Source organism: Phoca vitulina, unplaced genomic scaffold, assembly GCF_004348235.1.
Source record: "Phoca vitulina isolate PV1807 unplaced genomic scaffold, GSC_HSeal_1.0 scaffold26, whole genome shotgun sequence".
NCBI classification, from domain to species: domain Eukaryota; kingdom Metazoa; phylum Chordata; class Mammalia; order Carnivora; family Phocidae; genus Phoca; species Phoca vitulina.
In genome coordinates, this window is record NW_022589729.1 from 22,059,699 (window position 1) to 22,082,206 (window position 22,508).

General features: G+C 47.0%; 1 protein-coding gene and 1 pseudogene across 4 annotated transcripts in view; one reads left to right on the forward strand and one right to left on the reverse strand.

The window, feature by feature from the left end:
* NAV1 (neuron navigator 1) overlaps nucleotides 1-22,508 on the reverse strand; it is a 168,605-nt gene that overhangs the window by 23,430 nt on the left and 122,667 nt on the right. For 2 of the 4 annotated variants that reach the window (XM_032422312.1, XM_032422311.1), the window contains exons 6-12: nucleotides 8,030-8,168; nucleotides 7,271-7,568; nucleotides 5,513-6,206; nucleotides 4,556-4,999; nucleotides 3,914-3,955; nucleotides 3,044-3,192; nucleotides 1,037-1,207 (exon numbers count right to left, since the gene is read on the reverse strand). In XM_032422312.1, the coding sequence (XP_032278203.1) occupies nucleotides 1,037-1,207; nucleotides 3,044-3,192; nucleotides 3,914-3,955; nucleotides 4,556-4,999; nucleotides 5,513-6,206; nucleotides 7,271-7,568; nucleotides 8,030-8,168 (1,937 nt within the window). The remainder of the gene's footprint in view (nucleotides 1-1,036; nucleotides 1,208-3,043; nucleotides 3,193-3,913; nucleotides 3,956-4,555; nucleotides 5,000-5,512; nucleotides 6,207-7,270; nucleotides 7,569-8,029; nucleotides 8,169-22,508) is intronic. The other 2 variants (XM_032422315.1, XM_032422314.1) reach the window with 2 other exon arrangements.
* On the forward strand, nucleotides 8,401-12,581 carry LOC116643344 (annotated as a pseudogene).

Genomic DNA, 22,508 nt, shown 5'->3' on the forward strand with positions numbered 1-22,508 from the left:
AGGGTTCCAGGGACAAGGGGTTCCTGGGCAGAGCCCGAAGGCAGGAGTTGGATTCTGATTCTGGAGGGCATCTGGAGCAAACAGGAAGAACGCCATAGGGGACCCAACTGGTAGCACGACAGCCCCGAGCAGGCAGGTGTCTGCTGAGGAGGCAAGGTCCTGAGCAGAGCTAGCCTCCTCCTTCAGTCTATGTTCTCGGGCAGCCTGGGGATGGCGGGCCCTGGCTCAGCCTGCTCCTGCTTCGCGAGGCACAAGGGTTCAGGGAGAGGGGAAGGAGGTGTTCGTGGACAGGCAGGAAAGTACTTAAGCTGCGCAAGAGGGCAGTTTCCCATCAGAGCTGCTCAGAACAAATCCTGCGACTCGGCCTGTGCCTCCTCTTCTCAGCTCTGGGGACCATGCAGGTGGCCAACGGACTGAAGTGTAAAATCCTCGTTCTGACGCTTCACTAGCCCCACTGAGAGAACCACAGCGCCCCTGCAAGGATGCCTCCAGGCTGAGCGGCCTGAAAACAGCGGGAGGTCTGTTCTCCGGTGGTCTTCCAGGCTCTAGCCGTTAACACCCACGTCACCACAGACAACCAGAGGGCCCTCCCTGAAGCTAACCTTTGGAACATTCTTGAAAGAGGAATGAGATGCCTAATTCTTTCCCAGGATTTAAGAGCCGCCCTTACATCCCTGGACCTTTCCACATTTGCTGAGAAACTGTGGGGAGGAGAGGCTGCTGCTGCCACAAGGAGGGGAGGAGCTACAGTTTTGGGAGCACTCCGAGGGGTACCATGTAAGCCTTCCACGCTCCATTTCCCTCCCCCGGCCCCGATGGCGGGTGCTCCATCCCAAAGCCCCAGCGCCAGACGGTGCCACCCAAAGGTTTCTGGGCCCCCAGACCCTTCAAAGGGATGGGAAGAAAGAACTGAAATGGCCCCGACTTGATGTTCTGTGAATCATATACGTGTGTGTGGTGGTAGCGGCGGCGGTGGTGGGTGAGGGGACCCAGCAGAGCTGGAATGAGCGTGAACCGCGCTGGCATGAAGTCTCACCATCGTCCGTGGGGTCTCGGAAGGATCCTGACCGAATCATCCCCTTGGGTCTCTCGGCCAGGGACAGGGTGCTCCCCATTTGGGAGCCGCTGTACAGCTCGAAGGCCGCCTCGTGGGTGGGGATGCTGTTGGAGCGGGTGATTCTTGGCGTGGTGGCCGCAGTGGGACTCACTAGAAGGACAGAGGGAAGGGGGACAGGAGAGGGAGGGGGAGGGCAGGAGAAGAGGCAGGGTCATCAGCTCTCTGGGTCCCTTGGGGAATGGAGCACCAGGAGCACGGGAGGCAAATGGTGGGGGGGGGGCAGGAGAGGAAGGGGTAGGGGGGCGGGGGAGTGTGCAGGCAGCTGGTGGTTAGGAGTGGGGTCGCTCCCGGGGAGATTAAGCCCTAATGGAGAAGGACCCTGCTGTGGGGAATAAAGGGGGAACAGCGTTTCCTATTTTAAAAGACCTTCCCTCAGCCCTGCCTGCCTGGGAACTGTCGCTTTTGAAGGTCAGGCTGGGGGCCTGGCAGCTTTTCCGAAACCTTCACATCACTTGAATGTGCCAATGAAATGGGATGTTGTGGTTCCGTAGAATACAACTGACAGCCAGTGAGGACTAAGAATTCAGACCAAGACTCAGATCTGAATGATGACAAAGAGGCAGCTAGAGAAGGGGGCCGGGCTATGGGCTCGGACGGGCTCGGCACTACGGGAGGGACTGAGACTCTCCCCACAAGGGTGTCACATTCTAGGCCACTGGTCGGTTCTGACGCAGCAAGAAACACAGCCCTCTCTGCCCAGCATTCCCCTGGCTGGAAGGTCAGACGGATGGAGCGGGTGAGAGTGTCAGAATCTGCTTTGAAGTGGGGCTCCGCTGAATCCCGGTTGACCTGCCGCACCTGCTCCCCTCCGCCCCTCCCCCTGCTGGGGTTACAGCCTTCCAGGGTTCACAGCCACATGGAGCTCCCCTTGCCTATTCTTTTGCCTCCAGAGACAGGCGGATGTCTAGTCCCTCCATAAGCACCTGTGCAGAAGACAATTTTACACCTCCCTTGCCCTTCTGAATACGTAAGGTGATCACGGTTTAGCCCAGCCCCTTCATCCTGCAGCATCAATGCATTTCCCCTTGTTGGGTCCTCAGTGCAGATGGAGAACAAGCTGGCCCCGTCCTCCACCTAACGGCCCTTCAGCGACCAGATGACCTTTCCTTATGAATCCCTCCCTTCTCTAGGCAAAACGATCCTGATTCCGTCTTTCCTCAAATGCCCCAAAGCCGTCCCACAGACTGTTACAGGTCCTCGTGTTCCCTTACTGCGTTGCTTCACTCAGCTGAACGAGGAGGTGGATCTAGAAAGACACAGCAAACCACAGGCCTGTCCCAGGCTCTGTCCTAAAGGGGTTCCCACTGGGCCCATCACGGCCTGCTGCTCCCCAGGGCCAGGCCTCCACCTGAAGCTCCCTCCCCTCCCCGCCTCTGAATCCGCCATCTCTTCCTGCTTCCCTCGCCAGCCTTTCTCCTCAGGCCAGCACGTGTCTTCAGCAGCGCTGCCTTCAGGGCTAGGCTGGTCCCGGCCCAGCCACAGCAGCTGGGACACCCGCACTTTTCTGGGTTTGTAGGCAGAGTCCAAAGTCTGCAATCAACGGTTCCCTCCTTCCTCTCGGCCATCCCAGCCGTCTAGTATTGCTCCCCTGGGCGTGGCCGGCGGCTCCTTTCTGGAAAGGACTGCCTGCTCCCTGCACTGGTCTGATCTCCAGGCCTTGCTTGATGGCTTTCCCGCGCCATCATTCAGACTCCCCGCTGCTCCAAGCACCCTACAGCTGGTGCCCGGGGGCGACTTTTCAGTTGAGGATCTTGGAGCACTTTGCCCTCAATCTGAGTTTGGACGGATAAACTGAGGCACCACGAAGCGACCCAAGATAGTGGGAGTCATAGAGGAGATGGAACCTAAAGTCCAGCTGCCTTGCCTCACCCGGCGGGGTGAGCCCTGCTTCATCCCGTGCCGCAGCGAGTGACCGGAAACACTGACCTATGTTGGTAAGCTGGCCCTTTGCGCTCAAGGACATGGAGAGTGCAGGGGGGGAAGGCAGCTCTGACTGGTCGTCGGATTCGGGCAGCCCACCAATGGTATGAGAGTGTCGCCTCTCCTTGGTCTCCTCCTGGGACTGAAGCTGGTACCTGCAGGACATAGCAGAAGGACTCAGTCCGCGCAGCTACAAAGTGCTATCAGAGGTCTGGCGGGTGTGGAGGTTCTCAACGCAGGACAAGGAGAAAAGCAGGGGAGCGGACAGAACTGCCTAAGGAGGGAACAAGACACGTGCTGACTCAGCATTTTCTCCCACACCATCAAGAGAGTCCTGAAGGACCAGCAGGTATCTCTATGGGCTATCATGAGGTGGGGACTGAAATGACAGAGGGGGCATGAGAGCCTCTACCCCGAAGCTCAGGGCAGAGCTTTGCGGCTCCCTATGTGGGCTTCCCAATCGCAGGAGATCTTCGCCTCAACGAAGAACTCAATGATCACTGGGCTGTCCTGCTCTTGCCCACTGGAATGACCCCTGAGGCAGCCTGTCCTCCCTCTGACTTTGAGGAAAATTACAGGGAGGACGTTTGGTCAGGATTGGGCTAGCACAGGCTGGGGCAGGTAGGTGAGGATTCCCACGTGCCGACTTGTTTCTCCTCTGTCACCAAGGAAGAACACTGGCCATAAAGCTGACTCACACATCACAGTAAGCCTGGGTAGGGCGCTGGGTGGTATATGCACAGGAACCGCACGCAAGTAACTCAGCTAAAGGGGACACTGAATTCATGACTGGGACTCAGGACAGGTCAAGGTACAGATTTTTATACCGACCAGGGAACCCAGATACAGGGAAGGGCAAACACATTGAAGGGTTACCTGAGCCCTTTCTTGGGAAGAGTGTTCCGATCCCGCTGATTACTGCGCAGAAAAAGAAAAAGAGAAGCATGGGAGTCCATCTTAGAAACTCGAGTTTGGGATCATTGGTTTGCGGGACACAACACCTAACACAGGACATCAAACTGTGGGCCCCTTTATCTCTATAAACAAAATAGGAAGATCTTTGCAGTCTGCCTCTGGGCTTCTAACTTGAGAGATTCACTTGAAATGCTGAGTGTTTTTCTCTGTTTGGGAATCAGGATGTGGCTAGCTATTTAAAAGGTCCTATTAAGGTGTGATATAATAGAAACCAGTCTGGCCTCAGAAGCAAACGCTTTGGATGACACGTGAAACTAATTATGAAATCTCGGCTAAGTCATTTAATGTCTGTGTACTGGTACCCCCAGTGTACAATCATCACAGTGATAATAATAATAATAATAATAATGTATAAACATAGTAATTTAAAACTCCTTCTTATCTCACAGAGCTGTTGTGAAGCAAATAAAATTACTTAACAAGCGTGAAAAAAATGTTCAAAGTCACAATGAGACAATCAAATATGAGACCGTGTTACTGACGGCGAAAGGGGCCAGAAGCACAGGGATGGACCCAGGCTCAGCTGTGTCTCTCTCCACCCACCTGTCCAATTGCCCAGTTCTGGGGCTTCCGCTCCAGGCCAGCTCTTCTGTCTCTTCCTCTGGGGGTGCAGCGGTGGGGGCAGGTGGGGTGGGGCCAGGAGTACTGCTGGGGAAGGCACTGGGCAGGCTCATTGGCATCTGGAGGGACTCCATGCTCCTGTGCAGGCCTGAGAGTTTGGGGTACATGCGGGTCTCTTTGGGGACACTGAAACCACTCATTAGCTCCAGGCCCTGGGAGAAGCTGGCTGAGTTAATATTGAGAATGGGTGCTGGACTGGGGGTGAAGCAAGAAGGAAGAGGGCTCCCGCTTGCTGAGCTTGTGGGATGCAGATCTGGGACCTTGGAAGCGTGGGCATCACTCGATGATGGCAGATCCAGACTGTTGGAGTTGACCTTGTCTAGGTTGGCTAGTGAGGGTGGCTTGACAAAGCTCTTAGCTGTGGCCCTGAGGGAAGTGAAAATTAAATGAAGTATTTAGAACCACAGAGTTCCAGAAGTGAGAGGCAGATTGGATCTCAGAGTACTCTTAGTCTTGTTTCCCCATGTCTGGCTGTTTAAGCGCAGAGGCTTATTATCCCAATGCTGCTGTGAGATACGTTGGAAGGAAATCTGCTATCTGACTTGGGGTCCTTCAAGTCTTAGTGAGGGGGATGGCACATGCACGTGGGAGACCCAGCGGATTTACAAACAAATGGATACATGTGTGTCAGTAGACAATAGTACAACCATTAGTACAAGCGCTGAAGACAGGTTAAGCGTTGATTGGGGAATAGAATAAATGAGGTGAGTTTTGAAAGAGGGAGAAGGAACTTGGCATATCGGGAAGTGGGTAGGGGGAAGCCGTGCAAAGGCCCAGAGGCCAACAGTGGCTAGGCCATGCCTCGCTTAGTCTCAGGAGTACACGGATATGGAAAAGAGAGAGCAGACAGACGAGGAAGAAGCTGCCCAGTTTGGGTACCTGAGAGGGGTTGGTGGCAGCTCCGCCAACTTGGTGGCTGGGGGGTGGCTGGCTTGGTTCTTAGGAGTACTCTCTGGGGAGCCAATGCTCTTCAGGGAGATGTTGTCCGAGTCCAAGGCCACTGCCTTGGCTTTGGCTTTCTCCTTTTCCCGATCCGTCTGATTGACAGGGGCTGGAGTGGTCCGCCCGCTGGCCACCTTGGAAGGTTCCTTTAGTCGGGAGGGGGTAAGGCCCCCCTGCTTCGTGCTGAGGAGGCTGGGGTCAATACTGCTGCTAACAGGGCGAGGTCCGCCCCGGCCGCCGGTCACGCTCATAGAGCTCGACTTGGCTGGCCGGGGCAGGCTTCGGTACTGGATGTTGGAACGGGCACCGGGAGCCAGGAATCCGGGCTCCGCGCTGTTGGACACATCCAGGCTAGTCTTGCGTCCGTTCACGGGCTTGACGGGGATGCCTGAGGACTTCTGGATCTTGCTGAGAGTGGCTGAACCACCCGTCTGCATGACCGTGGCTGTGCCCGTGGCGGGCGGCGGCTTCTTGTAGCCGAAAGACCCCGAAGTGGAGGGGCGAGCAATGCCGGACGGAGGCTTCTTAGCGTCGCTCAGGCGGTCCCGGCCGGCGTCCGAAGAGGAGCGCTGCAGCCCCGTGTTCTTCACGGCAAGTTTACCCTTGTCGGCGGCCTTGCCTTCAGGTTTGCCTGCAAGAGGGCAGGAGAGGACGTGAGAGGAGCCGACACTGGCCAATATCTTGGCAGTATCCCGGCAAATCCTCTTCTTTCCCTCCGCGGGAGAAGGAAACATTGTCAACGTGCTTTAGAACTTCGAGGCCTCAACACAGGTAAGCGGGTAGTACGTAAGCAGATGACATTTCTTGCCAGAGGAAGGAGACCGGGGAGGAGTGGCCTCGGGGTTTTGTTCGTTTTGCTTTTTGTTATTTTCTCCTTCTAGAGCAGGATATTCCATTTTGGTTCAAATGGCAGAGGCAACCACAAAGGTTATTAAGAAAGAAGTGCATCGAACAACTGGTCAAGGAAGAGAAAAAAGGAGGAGATGCACACAGAGTGTGGCCATACCTCCTGGTAAGTAGAGACTGGAGGGAAATGGGGACGAAGGCGAAAAGTTACCCAAGGGGCCAACTTTGGGAGCAATACAATTCTGAGTTAATGTTTTCTTGGGACCTCCCTGGGAGGTCAAGCAAGTACCTTGTGAAGACAAGTACACCAGCCAATTGTCTTGGGAAGTGTTTGAAGGCAGGTCAAACTAGTCTCTGAACAGGGGCGCCTGGGTGGCTCAGTCGTTAAGCGTCTGCCTTCGGCTCGGGTCATGATCCCAGGGTTCTGTGACTGAGCCCCACATCGGGCTCCCTGCTCGGCGGGGAGCCTGCTTCTCCCTCTCCCACTCCCCCTGCTTGTGTTCCCTCTCGTGCTGTGTCTCTCTCTGTCAAATAAATAAATAAAATCTTAAAAAAAAAAACCCAAAAAACTAGTCTCTGAACATAACACACTCCCTCCACTACCTCTTCTGAGCTGTATGATTTTGGCTCTGCCACTGAAACCCTTTGTGTTGTTATTTCTACAGTTGTCAAGTGGAGATAGTAACACCCATCTTCCCTAACTCACAGGACTGTTGTGAAGACCAGATCATACATATTAAAGCACTCTGCAAATGTCTGCCATCATCCTATGGGCTAAGGACCGTTAAGAAGAGGAACAACCCAAGAAACAGGTCTCCGCCCTCGTCCCTTCCTTCACTCTGGCCTCACCTGCGACTTTGAGGGCGCTCTGGGCGGTGTGAGTGATGGGGGATGTGACAGCCACTGGCGGGGTCTTGCCCTTCTTCAGGGAACCGGGGTGTCCCAGGCTCACAGGCTTTTTCAGTTCTCCAACCTTGGATGAATCATCACAGCTCTCGGGCCGCTCTCTCCGCCACTTCGAGGTCCCGGGTTCCATCTTCAGGCTACCGCTGTCGTACTCCAGTTTTTTGGGGGCCTTCTCCTCTGACTCACTAAACCAGCTCAGCCCACTTTCAGCCAGTGAGCGCTTCTCTGAGTCTGTGCGGAGCTGAAGGAAGGAAGAGAAAAAGCAGAGTGGGATGCTCACTCGGGGACGGGAAAAAGGAGGTGGAGGGGATTGGTTTTGGTGGCTGGGTGGCCCTGCTCTTTCCCGAGTATTATGTCAACCCAGGGTTTCTACCTACATCTCTAGGGGGCTGGAGAAAAGACATCCTATGTATCTCAGGGCTTTTTTTTTTTTTTCCCCTCTGGTTGGAATAACTCTTACACGCCATCACTCCAAGTCAGCGAGGACACTAAATACAGGGGCTCCGAAGGCAACAGCTAATGTCTTAGGTGACTGGTTGGTAGCCTCAGGCTTCTTTGGGCCAGCTCTAAAAGGACCTGGCCAAAGGCACATGGGAACTAGTCCCACAGAGTGGGGGGGGGGGGGGGTGTGTGCATGTGCAAACCCATCTGCCCCGTGGTTCATCATGAGAGGGTGGCCTGGGTGTTTGTAAACTCACGTACCGCTACTGTAGAGTTCCTGCGAGAAGCAGTGGGAGTCGTTGGGAGGGAGTTGAGGGAGGAACTGGCATTGAACTCTTCTGAGCTGAGGTTGTCCGAGGCATCACTGAGCCCACTGCTGATGGAGCTGCTCTCATCCCAGCTGTAGGACAGGAGAGAAAAGTTAGCGGTTAAAACAGAAGTCAAGACAAGGAATAAAACTGTCATATGCATGGAAGAATGGCTGTATTCCAGCATACAGACTGGCCAGGAGGAGAAAGCGTGAAGGTTAGTCCTGGGTTTGCCAGTAACTTGAAGTATAACTTGGCGGTGTTCTTTTATAAAAGGAAGAGAGTCTGTCTTTATCTGGCAAAGGAAGACGTTACATCTCCTCAATGGAAAGGGATACTGTAAAGACAAGGTAATTCTTGGATCAATCTAATTATACAATTTCCTCCCCCGATTGATGGTCTCCATCCTTATAGTTACCATGTCTTTGTTCATTTCTGGATGTGTTCTCCGGGTATTTTCCCTCTCTTTTTCAAAATTTTCCATACCTGGTAACAAGGGCCAGGAAAAGATTGATCTTTTCTAGGACCCCTAAGACCTGTCGTTTCTCATTGCTCCCCTGCTTATACAATCGCTGACCCTGGGATCGGGCTTTGCTTCCAAGCAGCATGGACCGCTCTGCTGATAAATGAACCACACTTAAGGTGCTGTGGCCAAGCATAAGCGCCAAATTTGTGCTGAATGGTTTCCTTTTTCTGCCAATTGCTTGGAATATCAGATTTGTGGTATCTGGGAGAGACTGTTGAGCATCTGTATATGCAAGTCTTTCTATAAAGAACCCTAGTCCATATACTAAGTGAAATTAATACAGCCTCCATCTCTTTGGAGCTTGGACTCTACAACATTCCCTTGGATGTTCATCTTTGTGTTTAGCAACTTCTGCAGTTAGAAAGTTAATTCTTACCATCTGACCTAAATAGCCTCCTCTGCCTTGATACCAACTTCCTTTTGTTCTCTCCTTATTGGCTGTTCGCACGTTTCTTCTTCACATTATTTTCTGAGTTCAAAATCTGTCTCCTAGAACCTTTTTTCAAAGGTCCTGTATTCTACACCTTCCACTGTTTCTATGACTCCCTTCTGGACCCAAAAAAGTCCTTCAGATTTCACTCAAGTTTTAGAGCCCAAAACTCAACACGGACTTCAGGAAGACTGCAATGTGAGAGCATTTGTTTGTGCCTGTAGGAATCATTCTCTAAATCCTTGCATCTGTGTTCACAGGTTTGTTTATCGGCTTTGCGTGTGTGAAGGATTAAGAGGCTAAAGATGTTTTTTGTGAATTAGCTGGTATCTGGAAAATTTTTCCTTTTAGATTTATTTTGAGTGTCAGATCATGGAACAAAAGTCAGACATACAAGCCATCTAAGTTCTTGGCCCAGATTTCAGCTGGCCTCCCTTTAATTTATTTGCTGGGAATAGGAAAGTGGGTGGTTTGGACATTTGGCTTGGTTGCTCTGGAGTGATTAATCCAAATACATTGAGAAAGAGCAAAGAAAGCATGGGGATTAGAACACACTACAGAGTGATTTCAATTTTATTACTAAGAAATACAGCCCTTATTAAAACAAGCAACCTCTTTTTTCCTCCACCCCTGACATATATTAATCCTGCATTCATCTTGGGCTAAGATATCATAGCCCCCATTTTGTAGAGAAAGAATACTGAGGAGGAAAGATCGATTCTGGCTTTATGATCCTATCAGCTCTTCTGGGTCAAGATAAGATCTCTGGCAAGCAAACAAACAAACTATTCACAACATGTTCTTTTGGGTCAAAGACAGAGGAAGCCTGCAGCACTGAACCTTCCATCTGAGATTAATTATTGGTAATGAAGGTCCTGGAATGGAGAAAAGTCTTATGGACAGGCTCTTGCAAAAAAAAAAAAAGGGCTGCTGCAGTCCACCAGTCAAAAAGAAACCAACTTTGCCCTACATTTATGGAAAGCCTAATAGCAAAATAAAGGAGGGGAGTGTATCATCTCAGAGAGGGTTTCGGTCCTCTTTGCCCAAAAGACATTCCTGGGTCCCAACTCACAGACTCTTTTCCTAAAGTGAGAGAGTATCAGCCTAAAATTCTTGGGCAAGTTTGGCTAGAGGATTTAAAGATTTCCTAGGAAAATTCCTTTGCAGATTCTGGACAAAAGGAAAATTCTGTTGTCGTTACCCAAGGGTTAAGCATGTCCACTGGAGATGCTATACTGGAGGGAGCATATTTTCCTTCTTTAAGACAAATATTAGGAAATAATGGATGCTATAGTCAAGACTCAAACATTACACGAAATTATAAAGGGAAAAAGAAAAAATGCCCCCTTTCTGCCCTCCCACTTTTATTTTTAAAGTAACCACTGTTAATAGTCTCTTGTGCTTCCTTCGAGAATATCCCCATGCTTCTGTGTTCTAGCTATTTGCTCTCTGGATCTGCCAAATAGCTGACATCATGGGACCACACCTCATCATCTTGGTTCTCTTTCCCAGGCTCTTAAGTTAGAACCTCAGTCTTCCTCTTTGTTGGTTTACTTTCTTGTTTTAGTGAAGTACCTCTTCAAGGAGGTTTCTGAAAAAAGATGCTTGGGAAGCAAATGTGGTAAGATCTGACACATTATAAAATGTCTTTATTCTGTTTTGACATGTGAAATTTTGTCTAGCCATAGAAATCTAAACTGAAAGTAATCTCCTCTCAGAATTTAAAGGCATTGCTCCATTGTTTGGCCTCTACTGTTGCCATTCTGATTCCTTGTCCTTAACATGTGACCTGTTTCTTTCTCTCTGGAAAGTTTTAGCATCTTCCCTGGTGTTCTAAAGTATCATTAATGATATGCCTTGGTGTGGGCTGATTTTTATCCATTGAGTTGGATACCTTCCTGGGCCTTTTTAACATAGAAATTTTCATGCATTATTCCTTTGATGACTTTCTCCTCTCCATTTTTCAGTTCTCTCTTCTAGAATGTCTATTATTCAGGTGATAGATTTTGAGGCTGATACTCTGATCGTCTTATTATTGTCCAACATTACATATATTTGTTTTTTAACTCTACTTTTTGGGCAGTGGCCTCAATTTTACCTTCAGTTGCCTCCATTAAAATTTTCATTTCTGCTATCATATTTAAAATTTTAAGGGTACTTTAAAAACAGTATATCGTTCTTTCTTTTAAGGATGCAATCTCTTAACTCTCAAAGATATTCATTCACTCATTTATTTGGAGGGGCAGTTTAAAATCTCTTTATACAGTTTCTGGTTCCAAGTAGCTTTTGTCTGTTTGTATTGGGGAGGCTTTCAGGTGACAGACCCTTCTTAGTTGTCGGATGATCCTTGGCTGTTTGCACATAGGTAAGACTGGAACACCTGTTATAGGTTATTTAGAAGCTTTGTGTACGTTGGTGGGACTTAATCAGTTATGGTTTCAGTATAGGGAGATGTGATTGGACTTCATTTGAGTTTTTTCTCTTGGGGGGGTCAGATTTTCTAGAGATGAATCTTCCAAACTCCTGACTGGAGTTGCCTTTTGGGAAGTAGCAAAGGAGAGGATCTCAGAGTCTAAGTATTTCTTATATAAATTTTAAACCAATCCTCCTGTTTTTAGTTTCATCTCTTCCCCCACTATGGGTACCTGGTGTCACCAATTACCAAGCTTTTTGAGGGTTCTGGGCTGCAAACACAGTGGTTGTGCAGTTTTCCTCACTAGTGATTTAGGATTCAGCTTAAAGTCGGTTAAATCAGCTCACACGTGCCATTCTGATTTCCGGCTTCCCCAGATTTTGTGGCTATTATCTCTTCCTTCTCCTATTCTTTGTCCTTGGGGTGTTAAGACTTAAGGAATAAAGAACCCTCCCCCCTCTGTCTTCTCTGCAGTGGGAACAGCTCTCCTGCCACAGCCCGTCGTCCCCTGAAAATGTCCACCCGTGCAAAGTTCGTCTAAAGCCACAGGGGACACTGACAGATGACAGCCTCAGCAGCTCGGCAGCCCCTCGTCCCCTGACCTCACTTATTCCCACCTGCAGCTTCCGAACCAGCGCCATTTCAAGGGACATCCACACAGCAGCCGAGTTCACTGGGGGGGGGGGGCTGGGGCTGCCATGGTAGGGGCGGCTGGCTCTGGGACTGGAATTGGGACTGTGTTTGGGAGCTTCATCATTGGTTAAGCCGAGAACCCCTCTCTGAAGCAACAGTTATTCTCCTACACCATTCTGGACATTGCCCTCTTGGAGACCCTGTAGCTCTTTTGTCTGATGGTGGCCTTTCTCATCCTCTTTGCCATGTGAAGGAGCCATCTCCACCTCCCTTAGGTCTTTCTCCCGTATCTTATCTGCCCTGCATGTTCTTTTTCCTATACCTCCCCAGGCAGCCTGGGGAAAGTGGTTGGCTTTGCATTTGACAGAGGGAAGACAAATAATGTATTAATAAGAAAAGAAAAGGAAAGAAAAAAGAAAAGAAAAAAAAGAAACTCTAAACCCTTTATGATCATTTTACCCTTGTGAAATAGTGAAATACATTAAACTAATGCTACAAGTAGCTTAAATATGGCACCAACGGGTACCTGGGTGGCTCAGTTGGTTGAGCATCTGCCTTCGGCTTGGGTCGTAATCTCCAGGTCCTGGAATTGAACCCCGCATTGGGCTCCCTGCTCAGTGGGGGGTCTGCTTCTCCCTCTCCCTCTGCCCTTCCCCTGCTTGTGCGTTGTCTCTTTCATATAAATAAATAAAATCTTTAAAAATAAATAAATAATTATGGCAGCAAAACAATAAACAAAGAGGAGGGCAAGGCTCAGAGCTTGGGAGGGCTACTGCAGCTGTTATTTGGCACAAATAATCTCTCTTCGCTTGCTCTAAGCTGTGTTTTTCAATCTCCTTTCTATTTCTCTTTAAATTTGTTTCTCATATAGATCTCAGGTGCAGAAAAGAGGGCTGGGCAGCAAGAAGCTAGGTCTCAATTTACTAGAAAAACAGAACATAGAAAAGTTAATATTCGTTTATAATCCAACCTACTTACGAATCCAGATCACCATCACCAACAGGCAACTGATGCAAAAAAGAAATGTTCTCTTATACATTTGCACCATTTACTTTGCATGGTGTGAAAGTGTTCATTCTGGGAAGGCTGTTAGAGGAATAATGACACTTTACCATTTTCATCCACCCTCGGAATAGAAGAGAAAAATAAGTCGGAATAAACATATGAGAGATTAAGTCAGATATAAACAAGATGAAAATGACTCTTGTCAAGGGATATTTCTAAAGTACTGGAACAGGTTATAGCAATAAATTAAAGATTTTTCTCAGCAGGATATTCATTTTCTCGTTTACTGATCGCCTCATATCCTTTAATCCTCCCTCCAAATCTCAAACTTCTCATTTCCTGTTTACCTGAAAAGTATCAGTTTTTTTCCCCCTGTCACTTTATCAATAACTTCAGTATGGCTTTAACTCTTTTTTCTTTTCTTCCCTCCTCAAGAGGTCCACTGATTGTGTGACCATTTGCCTCTCAAATCTTTTTTTCCTCTGTATTTCTCCTGCTTTTGCTCTGGTTCAGAGCTAATGTCCTCTCACTCAAACCACAGTAAAAGCCTTCTTACCGACCCCACTGTCTATAAATTCTCCCTCCTTCCAACACACTGAATATAATCAGAAGCCTAGGGGCGCCTGGGTGGCTCAGTTGGTTAAGCGACTGCCTTCGGCTCAGGTCATGATCCTGGAGTCCCTGGATCGAGTCCCGCATCAGGCTCCCTGCTCGGCGAGGAGCCTGCTTCTCCCTCTAACCCTCCCCCCTCTCATGTACTCTCTCTCTCTCATTCTCGCTCTCTCAAATAAATAAATAAATCTTTAAAAAAAAAAAATAAATAATCAGAAGCCTAATCACCCATAAGTGTAGCACTTCCCAAGCCTTCATTAGCTCCTCATTGCTGATATAATAAAATCAAAATTCTAAGGCCCACTGTTCAAGATTATCCACGAGCCATCATTAACATAGGGTAGTAATTAAGAGCACAGATGTTATAGCCACACTATCTGAATTCAAGTCCTATATACTCTGCCTTGGGTTAAATTAAATTTCAACTTGGCAAACATTCATTGAGCTCCTGGTATTTACACAACAGCCTCAGTTGCATGGGCATTTAAAATGAGTGACTATCAGAACAAGCTCACAATCCAAGGGTGGAAGAAGACATATACATGAAATGAATACCATATGTGAAGTATAGACAACATACATAATAGGATTCAGAGGAAGGAGTGATTTAATTTTCCAACAAAACCCAGAAATATGACTTTGCCATGTTAGGATACAGATAAACACAATGCTCATCTCCTTTTCCCTAGTCCCACCCTGCTCCAAATTGTTATGTCTTCTAGGATTCCTATTAGGTGACCAGCTGTCTCACCTAATTTCTTTTTGGAAGTACAGGCCTGTCTTATCATCACTGTGCAATCATCTGTGTCCTGCTGAAGATTCTGGAGTCCTGGCAATATTATGGGGACTTGACGACAGTACATAAACCCTACCTACTTTCCATGGGTTTCTCCTTAGCTCTGCATTTTGAAATCTTACCTTTCTTCAATGCCCAGATCAAACCAAGTTTTTTATGAGGCTTTCCATGATCCTCCTTGCCAGAAGAAATCTCATTCTCTTTTATGTACACTGGACTGTATTTCCCTGAGGGGCAGGATTGAGTCTCATTCATCTTTGTACCTCTCATACTGTATCTTGTACATTGTGGGCTTGTACACACTTACAGACTTGAACTCCTGGTTTCTGTGAATGTAGGAATGCATAAACTCAGGGAAGGGGTTACGATTTTGGAACTGCTTCTTACATATTCTCCAAGAATGATTAGTAGTTTGTCTCTAAGAAATCCTGGTTTCAGAGGGAATTTATATACATTCTTTTTTTTTTTTTTTAGAACTTCCAGTTCTCTGCTTAAGTTCTCCATCTATTCAATATAATCCACCTTTTCTACTAGACCCTTAAAAATGTTTATAGAAAGCATTTTACAATGTTGTCTGTTAATTCCAACATCTGGGTCATCTGTAGGTCTGCTTCTATTGACTATTTTTTCTCTCAGTTATATTTCCTGCCTCTTCATGAGTCTTATAGCTTTTTATCATATGCCAGATGTATGTAAACAAAGAACGGCAATACATATACCTAGAAAAGGACGCACCCCTTCTCTGTCAGGCTGTTAGGATTGAGAGCTGAGCCAGTCTTATCTGTAGCAGAGCTAGGTCTGGGCTTTGTTGTCTCTTTGGTTAAAGTCGGTGCACCACTGGTTTCAAATGTTTTGAGGGTAGGATCAAGATTGTCTCAGTAGGGCTTGGGATCTGACCATAGTGAGACTCCAGATATCTCTCTCTATACTTTATAGCCCAGCCACCAGCTTTTTGGGCTGCTGTGGAGTTCTCTTTACTCTTGGTGGGCGGCTTCTATATACTCAGTGAAGGGCCATTGTGCTTTGAAGGGGTCTTTTTCTATCCTCCTGCCTTGCTCTCAAATTTCTCTGTAGTGTGTTACTGCTAGGTACTCAATGAATGCTCTCTGTACACTGGGTAGGGAGGAGGGTGTCTTTCTCATCTTTCTGCCCTGCCCTCCGCTATCAACTTGCTGCCACTGTATGTATTAAGCAAAGTCCTCATGGGGAAAGAATGAGGGGTGGGTGGGTACAATATCTGCTCTGGGATTTAGTTTCCTTATACCAGCCAACATGCAGCGTTCAAAAGTTTTATATGACGTTGAGCTACTTTCTCCTTATTCTCACCTATGGTAGGTTTTCTCCTCCTGCTGCTGTGCCTCCAGAATGAAAGCGGCCATGCATTTTTTTCTCTCCTAGCAAGGGCTCGGACCCTTCTGGAATTTAGTTCAATTTGAATACTTCGCATTCTTAGATATTTAATTGTTTGTTTTCTCAGTTATGTTTGTTCTTTATCCAGCTTATTCTTGTTATTTGGGTGGGAGTGCCTGTACTGTGACACTATACCATTCCTTTCAATAAATCAGCTTCTTGAGTGCTAATTCATCAAATCTTCCATCCAGGGCTGTAAGAATAGCAACAGATTCCTCTTTCTGTTCTCTTGCCCACTTCCTAGCACTGATACCACAGTCTTAGAGATACTTTGGTGCACCCCATCTCCTCTGTAGGATGAAAAGAAGGACTGTGAGGAGGCCAGCTCAACTGAACACTGTTCTGTTTGTGTCTGTGCAGACACATGGCAATGCACAGGGCAGGGAACACTCCTCCCCTCTGGGAAAAGCACCAACACTAACGTAGCTCTTGGCTAGGACTGGCCACCCCTCCCAGACTTCTCTCACACAGTCTGCTCCCCATACTTCAGGTCCAGCCATTCCGCAGTGAATAGCCAAGGGAGCCCGCAGGCAGCCGGAGGGCCAAGGGTGTGGGCTAGCTAGCGGGAAGGGTGGACTAGCTTGTGACTACATAGGAAAAAATCCTCATTGCTTCTCTAGCACAGCATGGTCCTTAAAAGTCAGACTTGAATACTGAATCGTTATTTGTCCAGAATATATATGCCTGGTGAGTCAGTTAACAAATTTTCCTGATTATTTACCACTTAGTGGGTAAGAGCTCTGTACACAGAAGCTGACTTTCTCCTCTGAAAGTGGAGAAATATCTATAATAGGCTAGTTTTAAGAAATGGGATTTCAGGGTGATTATTTTTACTCGCAGGCAGAGTTTATGGAATTGGAAGCCTAAGATTGTATCCCAAGGAGACACTTAGGACTTCTTGCTCTCCCATCTAGGAAAAGAAGGGCAGTGCTTCACCATCTAAACTGGAAACAGGCTCCAAGACAGCAGGAAGCTGTTTGACCACAGTGTACCCAACTTCTGGGAACTAAATCACCAACTACTTATAAAAAGAAGCCAGAGTTAGACTTGGGAGGCTTTTCAGTCCCCATCACTGTACCAACAAGGGTGGACTGTATTCTTTTTTTTTTTTTTTTTTTTAAGATTTTATTTATTTATTTGAGAGAGAGAGAGAGCATGAGAGGGGAGAGGGGCAGAGGGAGAAGCAGACTCCCCACTGAGCGGGGAGCCCGATGTGGGACTCGATCCTGGGACTCCAGGATCACGACCTGAGCTGAAGGCAGTCGCTTAACCAACTGAGCCACCCAGGCGCCCTGGACTGTATTCTATGAGACACACAAACGTCAAATGGAGCGGAGGCGGAAAGGTCACCAATAGTCACAACCCTTGATCCTGTCTCACTTGCTGGAGTTGATGGACAGTGGCCTAGGTCAGGCAGTTAAATAGGAAACAGTGACTAATGGTAAGACAAAGTGTAGATTAGACTTGAGGTCTGATGGCAATCTGACAGTCAAGATGGGTGGGAGGCTAGCAAATGTGACAACCCTGGCTCTAGGTTCCCTAAGAGCCAGGATGGCTATGGATCAACACAAAAGGAATATTTTGAGATTATAAGTGCTTTAGATAATGCTGCCATTGGATGGTTCTGCAGCCAAGAGTATTTCATGACATCTGCCCCTGAAGCTGAAGTTACTCTTAGTACTTCAAGGGGACAGGGAAAAGAGTACATAAAGTTTGGTCTAGGATCAGTCCAAGATAGAGTTAAACACATAAAGAGACTCAAAATTAATCTGTCCTCCTGGGGAGGTTAACTTTATGGCTAGAAATGGAACAGGCTGACTTCCAAGAGTATATACTTCTATGGACCAGAATACATTCTGGATACTTGCTCTCGTCTTTATTATTATCATTAAAGATTTATTTATTTATTTGAGAGAGAGAGAGGGAGGGAGAAAGGGAGGGAGGGAGGGAGAGAGTAAGTGGGGGGAGGGGCAGAGGGAGAGGAAGAGAATCTCAAGCAGACTCCCCACTGAGTGTGCAGCCTGTGAGTGCTGAGCCTGACACAGGGCTGGATCCCATAACCCATGATGAGATCATGACCTGCTTGCTCTCATCTTAAAAATTTCCATAACTTCCTTGGACTAAACCAGCAACCAGGTTAGAGTTTAGATACAGGTTTCCTTGCTTATAACCTCAAGAATACTCTTGCCTTCTAGGAGTATTCCTAGGTTAAACCATATGAAATCGTCCATTTTGTAGGTAAAAAATGGTTAAACATGGATACTTTCATACAGTTCAACATCACATATGTTTATGTTCATGTTTGGCCAATGCTTCAGCACTTGTCTGCTACGGAAGTGTAGTAGTGGATTCTAAACTCTTTTTTTTTTTTTTTAAGATTTTATTTATTGAGGCACCTGGGTGGTTCAGTCATTGAGTGTCTGCCTTCGGCTCGGGTCACGATCCCGGAGTCCTGGGATCGAACTCCGCGTCGGGCTCCCTGCTTGACGGGAAGCCTGCTTCTCCCTCTCCCACTCCCCCTGCTTGTGTTCCCTCTCTCGTTGTGTCTCTCTCTGTCAAATAAATAAAATCTAAAAAAAAAAAAAGGTTTATTTATTTATTTGACAGAGGCACAGTGAGAGAGGAAACACAAGCAGGGGGAGTGGGAGAGGGAGAAGCAGGCCTCCTGCAATGGAGCAGGGAGCCCGACGTGGGCTCGATCCCAGAACCCTGGGATCATGACCCGAGCCAAAGGCAGACGCTCAACGACTGAGCCACCCAGGGGCCCCTCTAAACTCTCAATAGGAGGAAAACCTAACAGGAAGAAATGGAGTCAAATGACAGAGATGATAACCTTTCCTGACCTAAGCCTTGTCTGGTACATCTGAACAAGGGAACACATTCTGAACTCTGCTCAAGCCGAAGTTCCCAATATATCCCATTCTTCATCTTTTATACTTTCTTCAGGCCCATTCCTGGAGGTGAGCCATTCAGCTGATAGCCAGCTCAGGCTTCCCCAAAGGTCACTCAGCCAGCCATGGAAATGTGGGTTCCTAATGAGAGAATTAGTCAGTGATATTCCATCTTTGGTTCCTGTAGCAAGTGGACTCACTTGCTCTCCTTTGTTAACAAGGTGGTAATCTTCTAGATCTGTGTAACATGGTAGTTCCTGGCCTTACGTGGCTCCTGAGCACTTGAACCATGGCTAGCCCAAATTGACATGTATAGTAGGACTTCAAAGATTTAGTACCAGATTTCAAATGCTTAGTATGAAAAAAGATTATAATGCATCTTACTAATAACTTTATATTACATACTAAAATAACATTTTAGATATATTGGGTTAAATAAAACATGTTGTGGTAATTGATTTCACCTGTTTTACTTTTTAAAATGTCTCTACTAGAAAAATTTAAATTACATATGTGACTTGCATCTTTGGAAAGCGCTGTCCTAAACAGGAAACTTTTGGTCAATGAAATGTCAGCTTTGAAGAGCTGGAGTTCATTAGTTGCTGCAGCAATTACAGTTGATCCATGACCTGGGAAAGCTATGGTGTGCAGTTAAACTTCAGCTTATCCATCCCTTGATGGCACCAAATGTGGTAGAATTGTTGGATGCATGAATTGAATTATCAGCCACAGTCCTCAGAGAGCCTTCGAGAGGTTAAGGAGGAGAAGTGATTTAAAAAACAAAAAAAGATAATGAAAGAGTCAGAATGTAATTGGGCAATTTTGTGATGTTCAGTTTTGCAAATGAATCAAGGCCATGTAGCAAAACCAACATTCTACTCAAGTACCGCCAAGGTTCTCAAAGTCGGTAACCTTTCCCGCTCCCCACCCCCATGTGGCCTCAGAGCACTCCAAGAGCAAGGGGGAGTACAGTGTCTGCTTCGTTACATGTCTGTGGTTTGGCAGAGACCACGGCAAGCTAGCCTGATCTGGCCAACAAAGCCAGGCAATGGGAGGAAAGGATGAATTGCACAGAGTGAGAGATTTAGAGGAAGAGGGGGGAGCGGGGAGAAGAAGCCAATGTAAATTTTTTGAGCTAAGGGTTTGCCAAGTCAAGGGTAAAGATCACCTAGAAGAAGGGATTCTTTTTTTTAAGATTTTTTTTTAATTTATTTATTTGACAGAGAGAGAGACAGCATAGAGGGAACACAAGCAGAGAAGTGGGAGAGGGAGGAGCAGGCTTCCCGCCGAGCAGGGAGCCCGATGCGGGGCTCGATCCCAGGACCCTGGCATCATGACCTGAGCCGAAGGCAGACGCTTAATGACTGAGCCACCCAGGAGCCCCTAGAAGAAGGGATTCCAAAGAACAAGGTAACCAGAGTCTGATATGAAATTGGAGGATATGTACAATTAGGAAAATTTATTTGGCCTCCTTGATATTTTGGCAGTCAGCTCACACCAGGATCCCAGTGCATAAGAAAACTAATGGTTTCAGCAACTTATTAAGACACTTCCTAAATTCCAGTTTGTATCACAGAACTATCTGACTAATTTTGTTCAACTCTCAAATTCTGTGAATGACTATAAGCTGGGGACCCAAAATTCAGATTTAATTCCTATAGATTAGCTTACACGGTACTATTGGCATCACTGAAAAATCAGGAAATAGCACAACTTTGGAGGCTTAATACCACAAAGTTTGAAGATATTTCTTGGAGATCAAAGCCAGCTGATACAAAAAGCCAAGGAAATTAGGCCCCAATGCCCTACTGTACCTTGGCCATTCTGTAAAATTCAGAAATCACAGATTTCCACTGTTGTCTTTTTCTTTTAAGTCCCTCAGCTCATAATTTCTACAGTGACTGCCAACGTTCCCTGTGGCATCTAGAAATGGGATAATGTAAATAAACACAAGGCTGCTATCCCACCAAGCATATGAAACATCACCCTGATGTGCTCACTGAGAGAGGACTTCTGTTATTTCTGATGATGCCTGATGTAACAGAGAAGTGAGAAAACTGCTCAGCCCCAGTTCTAGCCCACCTCAACTCTTGCTCGAGTTGTAGCCACCATTGGCACGTCCTCCTGAGCTCACTCTCCTTTCCTACGAGGCCTAAGGTTTTTGAGTGGTGGCAATAGAATCACAGGCCCAGTCCTAAGCAGAACCCCATTTTGGTTAAAATCAAGCCATGTTTTTCTTTCATACACACCCTCTGCCCAAATCTGTACATACGTTATCTGACCAGGGACAAGAATGCTTTGAGAGAGAACTCGCCTACCAGCATCGAGTCCTCAATTGGTCTGGAGAAATGGATGCCCTTGCAGTTACATACAAAATTCTGTGCCTATGTGCAATTTTCTGGACTTGGATCATACTTTCAGATTCTCAAATGTCTATGGACTAGAAAAAAAATTTTTTTAAATTATCATCTTGCCTCATAACACCATGCTTCAAGCACTGCCTTCTTGATTCTGGCATTTAATCTTTGCTCTAAAGTTAAGAGAGTTTCTTAAGCCTAGACCATTGTTATAGACCAAATTGTGCCCCCCCCCCCCCACAAATCTTTAAAGGGAAGACATAACTCCCAATGACTACATTTGGGGATAGAGCCTTTAGGGAGGTCATTAAGGTTAGATGAAGTCATTAGGGTGGAGACCTAATCTGACAGGATTGGTATCCTTAGGAGAAGAGGAAGAGACACCAGAGAGCTCTTCCTGTGTGTGCACACAGAGGAAAGCTCACGCAGAGACACTGAGACAAGATGACTGTCTACAAGCCCTGAAGAGAGGTTTGATGAGAAACCAAACCTGACAGCATTTCAATCTTGTAATTTTAGCCTTCAGAACTGTGAGAAAAGAAGTTTCTGTTGTTTAAGTCTCCCAGGCTTTGGTATTTTGTCAAAGCAGCCTGGGCAGACTAATATAACCATTAAGTGATAAAAACCAGCTTTTTTATTTATACATCAATACCCCCACCACCAGTAGGCCACAATGGACGCTGACCACCTCCATCATTCAGACTGGTTTCCCATTCAGAGATTTACTGACATTAAGCTTTTGATCATAAGACCACAGCTGAAATAAAATACCCAAATCCATCAGCTAGGCTCAGGAGAAGCTACGGACTGAGAAAATCAAGAGTCAAGCAAAGTGGAAGGAATTATTGCTTTGATTTGGCAGCAAAATAATCCTGGAGAAATTCCACCTTTCTATGATGCAATCAGGTCCTTAGTGTGCCCCTCTGATGACAAGATGCACAGCTATTCAGCCCTGCAAACAGCGTGTATAGCACTCTGTGGGACAAAATGGATGCAATTGGATTAGAGGTACCAATGTATTTTATTGGGATCTTAATGCGGGAAAGGGTAATTGCAGGGTAGTGGGCAAGAGACAGAAGTGAGAATAGAAGGGGAAGACATGAGAGACTGTTCCAGAGGTGTGGTTTAGTTAAATCTCTGCCATGTCAGCTGGCAGGGCCAGAGCAAAGGGGGGGGAAGAGCAGAAAGTTGAGCTGTTTAACGGGAGTCTCCTTAATTAGGACCAACTGTGGGTGAGGAATGCTGAGTCGGCTGGCCACAATTTGTTTGAGTTTTCTCTAGTTTCAGAGATTTCCCTTTTTGCCTGCCTCCAGCCTTCCCCCTCCTCTACTGTTTTCACAGGGGTAGGAGTGAAAAAAC